The sequence below is a fragment of the Penaeus vannamei genome, chromosome 23, assembly GCF_042767895.1.
Source record: "Penaeus vannamei isolate JL-2024 chromosome 23, ASM4276789v1, whole genome shotgun sequence".
Classification (NCBI taxonomy): Eukaryota; Metazoa; Arthropoda; class Malacostraca; order Decapoda; family Penaeidae; genus Penaeus; species Penaeus vannamei.
In genome coordinates, this window is record NC_091571.1 from 36,130,659 (window position 1) to 36,140,658 (window position 10,000).

General features: G+C 51.8%; 1 protein-coding gene across 3 annotated transcripts in view; it reads left to right on the plus strand.

Moving 5' to 3' along the window:
• Window positions 1–10,000, plus strand: part of ec (ubiquitin specific peptidase echinus) — a 329,693-nt gene that overhangs the window by 260,885 nt on the left and 58,808 nt on the right. Inside the window, exon 1 of one of the 3 annotated variants that reach the window (XM_027370537.2) lies at window positions 3,136–3,303. The exons of the other annotated variants lie outside the window; for them this stretch is intronic. Coding sequence (XP_027226338.2) covers window positions 3,253–3,303 — 51 coding nt within the window. The 5' untranslated portion in view covers window positions 3,136–3,252. Of the gene's footprint in view, window positions 1–3,135; window positions 3,304–10,000 lie in introns of those variants that run through there. 3 annotated transcript variants of the gene reach the window in all.

Below are 10,000 nucleotides of genomic sequence, written 5' to 3' on the forward strand. Positions count from 1 at the left end.
TCTCCCCTCTTATCGTCAATTACTTGACCCTCATCTTCTTCCTCCTCCTCTTTCTCTTCCTCTTCCACCTCCTCCTTCTCTTCATCTTCCTCCTCTTTCTCAGCATGCACCTCCTCCTCATAGTCCTCCTCCACCTCTTCCTCCACTTCCTATTCCTCGTTCTCCTCCACTTCCTCTTCCTCGTTCTCCTCCACTTCCTCTTCCTCGTTCTCCTCCACTTCCTCTTCCTCTTCCTCCACTTCTTCCTCCTCCTCGGAAGCAGCATCAGCAGCATCGCCTGGACCCTCGCCCTCCAGCGGCCGCCCGTCCCCCTGCCCCAAACACCTGGGTTCAGATCCCGTCAATGGCTCGCCGGGACAAGGGCTTTGAAAGGTCGACAAGGCGCCCCAAAAATGGTTGTTTATTTTGGTCGGACGTTCATTGAAAAGGCCCCGATATCATGGCGCTCCGAGGACGCCGATTGCCGGAATGCCGCTCGCGCCCGGAATGCGAGGATTTTGCTTCCGTAGCGGAGGTTTCGTCAGCGGCGCCGGCGACGGGTCTCTCGCGTCTCGGGAGGGGGTCGGGGTGGGGAGTTTTTTGAGAAGAGGTCGATTTTTTTTTTCTTTTTTTATTCTGTTTGATTATTCGAGAATATTGGGTGAGGGCATGGAGATTTAAGGGCAATTATTTTTTTTTTATTCTCAGATTATTCATGAATACGCGGCGAATGCATAGAGGGCGCTTAGGGTACGATGTTACGAAATGTTTAGGGTGTACGGGGGGGGGGGAAGTTTGTTAATGGCGGATAATAACATTCATCTGAGGGACAATAACCGTCAGGCGAGCATAATATCGGTCCGGTCGGGCTCTTGAGTGATGGCTCTTTGGGCGCTGGGCACCTTCCTTCCCCTCCCCCTCCCCTCTCCCTCCTCCTCTTCCTCCTCTCTCCCTCCTCCTCCTCCTTCCCTTCTTCCTCTCCCCTTCTCCTCCTCTCTCCCTCCTCCTCCTCCTCCTCTTTCTCCTCCTCCTTCTCCTCTTCCTCCTTCTCCTCCTCCACCTCCCTTCCTCCTCCTCTTCCACCTCTCCCCCTTCCTCCTCCTCTTCCACTCCCTTCCTCCTCCTCCTCCACCTCCCTTCTCCTCCTCCTCCTCCATCTCCCTTCTCCTCCTCCTCCTCCACCTCCCTTCTCCTCCTCCTCCTCCACCTCCCTTCTCCTCCTCCTCCTCCTCCCTCCCTCCCTCACCCAGGGGTCACAGCTGCCCTCGTGGACGCCCGGGACAGATTGTTGTCCCTGTGGTTATGTCACCAGACTGTCTCCGCGATAATGGCGGGGTCAGGACCTCGGCCTTGTTAGGGGGATCGATATTGCGTCTGGGGAGCTCCGGGACGATGCCTTGGGAGTGGGTCGTCTTCGTCGTCGTCTTGGTGGGTCGTCGTCTTGATGGGTCTTCTTGGTCGTCGTTTTGGTGGGTCGTCGTCTTGGTGGGTCTTCTTGGTCGTCGTCTTGGTGGGTCGTCTTCTTGGTCGTCTTGGTGGGTCGTCGTCCTGGTCGTCTTGGTGGGTCGTCTTCTTGGTCGTCGTCTTGGTGGGTCCTGGTCTTCCCTTTCGTAGTGCCGAGGGGATTGCGTGTGTATGGTGTCCTGTTGCGTGTTTATGGTGTTCCTTTTGCGTGCGTGTGGTGTCCTGTTCCTCCTCCTACGTGTGGGTTTATTTCGTGAGGCTGGGTTTAGGGAGAGAAGATGCGTTTATTTCCAATGATGTACCTTTAAACAGTCTGTTAAAAAAAAAAAAAATACAGCTTTATTATGTATCTCAATGCTGTACGAGTATCTTGTCAATTGTCTATTAAAAACAGAGCTTTATGTATCTCTTGTCAATTGCCTCTTAAAAACAGAGCTTTATGTATCTCTTGTCAATTGTCTATTAAAAACAGAGCTTTATGTATCTCTTGTCAATTGTCTATTAAAAACAGAGCTTTATGTATCTCGTATAATTCTTATTTGGTACGGAACCCCAGGATTCGCACCAAGTTCATTCCAGTCAGTGCAAATAATGTTTAAATTTTGCTACGCACTTCACGGTCTCGGATGGTGTGACGTCGAATCCCAGAGACGTGGAATATGGATGGTCGAAGCACATACCGGAGAGTAACTGGTATTATTACACGGCGCTTGTGTATGTGGGGGGTGGGTGGGGTGGGAGGGGCGGGGGGTTTTACTACGCACAGGTGTAAAGATCGCGGTAAGATATGTGCTGTGAGCGTAGTACGGGCCGGGAGAGGGGTGGGAGGGGGGGAGGGGGGGTTGTACGCACACCTCTGAGGCTGAGTGACGGCTGCTTGGTTCTCCGGCAACAGGTAACGCAAAGAAATGTTGGCGTGTTACGGCTGCGTTGGTTGGCGTGATGTGCTGTTTCTGTTTGATGTATTTTGTTTTCTTTTTTGTGTGTAGCGTTTGTATTTGATTGGCTTTTTTTTTTTTACATATCGTCGTTTTATCTTATTTCATCGACGCCGATAGGGAATATTCTGCGCGTACGTACGAGAGTAGAGGTGACGCCTAATAACAATGCGTATGGATTGGTGTGTGCGTGCGTGCGTGCGTGTATACCAGGCCTCGGGGGTTATCAGAGGTCGATGTTTTTATATTTTGATGTATCTGCTGATTTAATTACACGATTTCCTTCCCCCCGCGGCTCTCCGTTCGTCTGTTTTGTTCATCGTGAGGAACTATATTTCACTTGGCAAGTTGGTTATCTTCATATTATCTTGGGAGCAATTTTGCTTCGTTGTTTTGTCGCAGTTGTTACTCACTGGCTTTGTGAAATGCAGCCGCGTATGAATGAGAACTTAACAAATAAAGCTAGTTTCATAAATTTTATTTGATACATTAAATTGTTAAGAAAGTTTTACAATGGTTCTCAAGCTTTCATCATATGCTTCCGACGTCAGCATTTATGATAAACTGAGCATTAAAACGTCGTGTATTAAAGCCTTGACGGTCAAGAACCTAATAAATAAATGATACATCATAAATAAATGATCAGATATGATGAATTTCCTCCTCTGCCGATAACGCAGAGCGCCGGCGACCCCTGGCAACCCCGGCGCGGCTCAGGGCGAAACCTCACCTTAGCCGCTTGACGCCTCAGTACACCTCTGACTTTACCTGTGGGAGGAGTGTGAGTGTCGCTAGCCTATATGTGTTTCCCTCGCTATAGAACCATGGATTCGTGTTTACGTGCAGTGTGATCCCGTGAATAAAAGCCAAGATGAAGACAGATAAAGTTGGCAAGCGCACGGCAGTGTTCCAAGTGTCGAGGGTGAGTGAAAAGCGGTGGTTCAGTTTCTTTTTTTTTTCTTGTACGTGAATCGGAGTGTCTCAGGTGCGCGGAGTTGGTGGGCTGTTCGTGTACGTGGATTGGACTACGCGCGCGTGTGTGTGTGTGTCTTCGAGGAGCTAAGGGCGTCTTGCGAGCTGTGGTGGTGGTTGGTGATGAGTGTGGTGTGAAGGGTGTCTTGTGAAGTGTATGTGGCAGTGTGATTCAGTGACGTGTGCTGTGCTTTCAATAGTATTTTTTTTTGTGTACCCGTCTACTTTTTTTCTTTTTCTTTGTATGTGTATTTACGATTTCAGGTACTTGGGTATTCTCCATCATTTCTCTTCCTTCGAGACACATAATTCCTTCAGTTAGCATCTTCCTCATCCCAGTTTTCCAGCATTATCAGCAGGATTTCTCCGTCCCGAGTTTAAATTCCTCCGTCCTCCTTTTTTTGTGGAGTGAGATTCGCCTCTAACACAGTTATCATTTCTATGGAGTGCGTGAGCCTCCGTGCACGAGGATAAAGGTAAACAATGCTCCCATTCTTGCGCTATGAGGAATTGGCCCACTTCCAGCCGTCGAGGGGAGAAAGAGCGGTCATTTGTCCGTGCCAGCTTGGTACAGAGGGCATTGGGGCAGCCTGGGGGGCGTCCCTGGCATCTTTTCTCTCCCCCTTCACCCCCTCCCGCGGGTTCTGATCCTTCCCTGATCCTTCCTTATCCTTTTCCCGAGTTTCCGTTTTTTCCCCTTCCGTCGGATTATCATCATTACTTCGGCTTGGACGCGGCGGGTTTGGATTCGCGGGGGACGTTGGCCGGTTTCCAGCGCGCGTATCACTCGCGAAGCTTTCTAATTGAAGAAAGTTTTTCGCTTTGTGGGCTGTAAGAGCTCGGGTCTCCGGTGGCACGCGAGGGGTCAGTTGGGGGGAATATTTGTTCTGGAAATAGCCGTAGAATAACGGCGTTTCGACTTCGGGTTTTTTTTTTTTTTTTTAGTCTCGCGTAACGGGGCAAGTGCCAGTCATCGGGGCGCTCCCATATGGGCATCGGTGGGCATGATGGGCGATTCACGGAGCTAATTCTGATGAATCCCCGGAAAGGAGGGACAGGCTACGGGGTCCTAATCTCTCTCATTTCTCGCGCCTTTGCCTCTGACGCGGGAGAATTGTTAGTGTTGACGCCATTTATCATGCAGGTAGGCCGGGGGGAGGGAGGGGAAGGAGGGGTCGGAGGGGAGGGGAGGGTAGGAAGGAAGTCACCATATGCTCCTTCATCGCGTGTTTGCCGTGGCGGAGCTTGTGCTGTTGGAGTCGCCCGTTATTAAATGATTGGATTTTAGAACCTTTATCCTTTGGGGGGAAACCTTTTCGTCAGGTGGGGTTCGCGACCCCGGCGACACCAGGGTTATTCAGCATATCCCGTCATTCGAAGCGGGCGTTTATGCGTCTCACGGGCGCGCATTTCGGTGAATTAAACTCATTTCGCTAAAACGCAAAACAGCGTCACGCTCGACTGACCAAATTGTCGCCATTGCATCAGGACAGTGCCTCGTGTGACGTCATCGGAGGCTCTCTAAGGCCGCACGTGACTCACAATGGGCAGGTGTTTATCGATCTCGTTAAGGGTTCCCTTCGGATGAATCATGAGCATTACCATATTCCTGTGCATGCGGGCACTGGCACTGGAGGCTGGGGAGGAGGCGGAGGTCGGCTTGGTCGGGGAAAGGTCGGCTGTGGCTCTGTCGCTCGGGAAAGTGCCATTGCTGGCTGTTTATGGCTGTTTTTTTTTCTGTTTGTTTTGTATGACTTTATGTACCTGTCTATATCTATGTCATTATTTGTTTTGTATTTGTCTAGCTATCGGTCGAGTTATCTACCCATATGGTTATAGATAGATAGATTTATACATACGCATATACATATACATCTACGATATATATATGGGATAAATGTATAAATACATATATGCGTGCGTGTGTGCGTGTGTGTACGCCAATGCACCCACATTGCGTGCTCCCAGCTGTCATTTGGCTTCCTAAAACATGCCGTAATTAGTTTTTATGTATTCTGAGGTGTTTATCTACGGGCGTGTGACATAAATGCTTATAGCAGCACAGATTCCTACACTGATTCTTACAAGGTTTCTCCAGTTTCTCCTCAAAATGGACTCACTTGTAGGGCCTCTGGTACATGTGCGCCGTAAGTCACGTCAAGGAAGTGTGTATTCCTTTGGCAGGTCGATCAACCCCTCAGCCCCCTTGGCCCTCAGACCCCCAGCCCCTCGGCCTCTCAGTCCCCTAGCCCCTCGGCCTCTCAGTCCCCTAGCCCCTCGGCCTCTCAGTCCCCTAGCCCCTCAGCCCCCTAGCCCCTCGGTCTCTCAGTCCCCTCAATCCCTGCATTGTAATAGACGAGGTTGACGTACTGCTGGGCATTCGTGCGCGGGCACTGACCACTGGTGCCCCGCCACGGAGCGAGTCGAGTACCCCGGCGGTCGACATGCCCCTGGACTGCTTCTACCCCTCCTCCTCCCCCCCCACTCTCCACCCTCCCCTCCCCCCCATCATTATTCCCTCGCTCTCTCGGTCTCCTCCTGGTCAGCCTCCAAAGATCGTGGATATGTAAATCTTTTTTTTTGGGAAATGGTAAATGTATCGCGTGACAGACACTGGGTAGAATAACCTTCTCACTTCCATGGATACTTATGTGCAGTCGAGGGTTATGTTTACGCCACAACTCCGCATTTTGTGTGTGTGTGTGGTCCTGAAATGACTTCACAACACGACATTTCCTTTCTCTCCCTTTTCCTCTCCCTCTTCCTCGCCCTCTATCTTCTTATCCTCATTCTCGTTCTCTTCATCTTCATCTCCTCCCCTTTCTCTTCCCCTCCTCCTCTTTCTCCTTCTGCTCCTCCTGCTCCTCTTTCTCCTTCTCTTCCTCCTTCTTTTTCTCCTTCTCTTCCTCCTCCTCTTCCTCCTCCTCCTCTTTCTTCTTCTCTTCCTCCTCCTCTTTCTCCTCTTTTCCTTTTTCCTCCTTCCCTCCCCCCTCCCCCCTCCCCCCCCCTCACTTATGTCCGCTCGCCTGAAGGCCCCTAGTTTACGCCAGAGAGAGAGAGAGAGAGAGAGAGAGAGAGAGAGAGAGAGAGAGAGAGGGAGAGAGAGAGAGAGAGAGAGAGAGAGAGAGAGAGAGCGGAGCGCGGGATCGGCGACACTGACCTCGAAATATTTAAAATAAATTCCCACGCCATCAAGAATGTAGTTACCTTGCCTCGAGGAAGACGGTACGGACTTTCGCATCGTTTCGCACACTTTGGACGCTCGTGGACGGTCGATTCCTCCCCCCTCCCCTCCTTCCCTCCCCCTCCTGCATTTCCCCTCCTCCCCCTTCTACACCTCCCTCCCCTCCCCCTTCTACACCTCCCCTCTCCCCCTTCTACCCCTCCCCTCTCCCTCCTCCTACCCCTCCCCTCTCCCCCTTCTACCCCCCCCACTCTCCCCCTTCTACCCCCCCTAGGTTTTGAAGAGGGGAGGAGACGGGAGAGCTTTTTGGCGCATACGGTGTGTCGCGGCGGCGTAATGGTGAGGGGAAGGGCCCTGTGTGGTCACCCCGAACAGCTCGGATTGCCGCGTCAAGGGGTCACCTCCGCCACAGCCGCCCCTCGTGTGTGTGTCGAGGATGGGAGAGGCATAAACTTCCCCTTTTTTTAAGAGTGGTGCGTTAAGGGAGGGAAAATAAGGGAGGGCGTTGGTCAGGAGTGAACTCGTGTAACTCGAGATGACTTTACTGCCCCGAGGTCTGGGTCGGTGTCTCGGTGTTCTGGACTGGGGTCGAGAAGGGAGCGAGACCAGTCTTCTATTTTTTTCCTCTCCCTTTTCCATTGTTCTTGTCTTCTCTTTCCTCTTTTCCCACTTCTTGTCTTTTTCCTACTTTTTCTCTTGTCTTTTTCCTTTTTTACCCCTCTTCGTCTCTTCTTTTCCCCATGTTTCTCTCTTCTTGTTTTCAGTTGCCCTTTCCCCCCCTCTTCGTGTCTTCCTTTTCCCATTTTCTTTGTCTCGTCATTGTTTTCCCCTTTGCTCCTCTTCTATTCCTTCTTTTCCTCTTTTCCCTCTTTAAATACAGCCAAGCGTCCATCTTCGAATCCTCCTCAATGAAGATTTGTTCGAGTGATTCCTCAAGGGCTCTCTGCTCTTACTCATCTTCCTGTTTGTCAGAGTTTCCTTGACTCATTCCTCTATTACTATGATACAAAAAAATTCGAATGTTCTCTTAATTCCACCACCCAGATTCATGCTGTTTGCACACCCACGCTTACTCACACTCACTGACTCACTGATCTGTTCTCGCAAGCCGCGCGTTCGCCATTGCACACCTACGCGCACGCTCGGGATTCTGTAAACAAAACCTAACTAGAACACACATACCTGTTCCCTCTCGACGTGAAACCCGCCATAAACGCCTTGTCCACGCGAGCAAAACGAATGAGTTTCCCCCGAAGCAGCTCTGGTTTTTTTGTTCCTCCTACATTTTTCATGCTTCCCCGTGCATTGTAATTAGCGTAGACCACGTGTAGGTGTCGCTGCGTGTCATCGGCGGACCGGAGGGAGGCGGGGCTGGAGGGGGGGGGGGGTAGCGGGGAGCAGGTAGCCCTCGACGCGGCGTCACGGTGGCGGCGCTCGGAAGGATGGTCGTCCTTGGGGTGTCTGAGGAGGAGTATGCTGCGGTAGGCGGGTAGGGCGAGTTTTCGGTGTGTGGACGTGTAAGCTTGAGTACCGTAATTAACACACACGGGTCCAAGTACTTATGTGTTGACGTAAATATGGAAGGGAGGAGAGAAAGAGAGAGAGAGAGGGAGAGGGAGAGGGAGAGGGAGAGAGAGAAAGAGAGAGAGAGAGGGAGAGGGAGAGGGAGGGAGGGAGGGAGGGAGGGAGGGAGGGAGGGAGTGAGAGACAGACAGTAAGAGCCAGGGAGTAAGAGAAAGAGAGAGAAAGTGACAAGAGGTGTCAAATAGCAGATCCTGCTAATGAGAGCAATTGTCCAAGGGAGGGATTGTAGGGCGGCCATGGGCGGGGCGAGGTAGTGTGTGTGCCTACGTTTATTTTCGCCAGCCGTCACTCGGGGGGGCGGCCGTGCATGACTCCCGCAGGACCCCCTCGCCCCCCTCACTCGCCACGCCTCCTTGGCCGCCGCTGCGAGTCCTCGACAAATTGGTTTTCGATTTTTTTGGAGGACCCTTTTGCATTTTACTTTTTTTTTCTCTATCTTTTTGGGAGGGTTTTTGAGTCTCTTTGCTGGCTATTTGTTGCGTTTCTTTGCTCTTCTTTTCTTTTCTTTTTGTACTCTTTCACCCTATTGTTGATATGGATCATAAGAAGAATGAGAGTGTGACGACATAACCGTAGGGCAGCCTGGTGGGGTCTGTGTACTACATCCTGTCTCAGCCAATACGCCCTTCCTCGCTCTCCTTCCCTTCCCGCCTCCTCCTTCCTCCTCCTCCTTTTCCCCCTTCTCACTCTCCTCCTCCTTCTTTTTCTTCTTTCCTTTTTCCTCTTCCTGCTACTCCTCCTTCGTTTACTTCTCCTCCTGCTTAACCAGCACCTCTTACTACTACTACTGGGTAGCCACCTCCTCGTCCTCCTTCCCGTCCACCTCCACCTCTACCAATACCTCCTCTCCCTCCTTCTCTTCCTCTGCATCTCCTCCTTCCTCTTACCCCCACCCTCCTCCCTCCACCCCCTCCTCCTCCTCCACCCCTCCTCCTCTTCCTCCTCCTCTTCCTCCTCCTCCTCTTCCTCCGCCGTATCCCCTCTCCCCTCTCCCCTCTCCCCTCTCCCCTACCTCCTCTTACCGGTCCGTCGGCGTCCTCACAGTCCGTCGAATGAGTCACTTTCAGGTCCCGACGGCTCCCACTCGCAGCTCATGACACAAACGGAACTCCAACTTGGGGATTTTCTCCTTCCCCTTCGAGATTTATCGGTCTGAAAAGCCTTTGGAAGAAAAGAGAAAAATGACGTCTGTCGCCCGGTCGTTGCGTTGGCCGGACGTGTTGCTTGCGTCAGGTGCTGCGTCACGAGTCGCGGTGGAAGTTGTGGAATCGGTCTGCGCAAATCGAGCGCGAAGTGGCGAAGCGGCCGTGTGGTTAAGCGCGCCTTCGAAGTGCAGTCACGGGCTTAAAAAGTGCGCTTCCCGACTTGCGTCTCCGTGTGGTTTCTTGTAGTTCGGATTATTTCCGTTGTTTTATTTTCCTCTTGTAGTGTCGGTGTTTTTTTTTCTTTTTTCTTTCTCTTCCTCCTGTGGACAAGGGGCTCTTCTTTCCTCATCCGAAGCCCCTCCCTCCGCCGACGCCACTTCCCGGAACGCCTCACAACACACGCCCGATTAACCCATCCTCCATTAATCCCATTCCCCTCTTAAATCGGGTCTTTATCCCCTCTGCTTTCCTAGATCTCTGCTTCCTCCTCCTCCCCTTCCCACCTGGCCCGCTCACCCTCCTCCCCTTCGGTCCACCTCCCCCTCCCCCTGCCTCGCTTCCCCCTTCCAAACCTCGCCGATTTTGGCTTCTTGTAAAACGTCAACTTCCGGCGCCGCTATTCTTTCTCCGTTCCCGTGCCTTTTGTGCGTCGATCTGCTGTTATTTTTTTTTCTCTTTTCCTTTTATTTCCTTCTTTGTTTGGCTTTGCATAACACTTCGCACCCGCTGTCAAC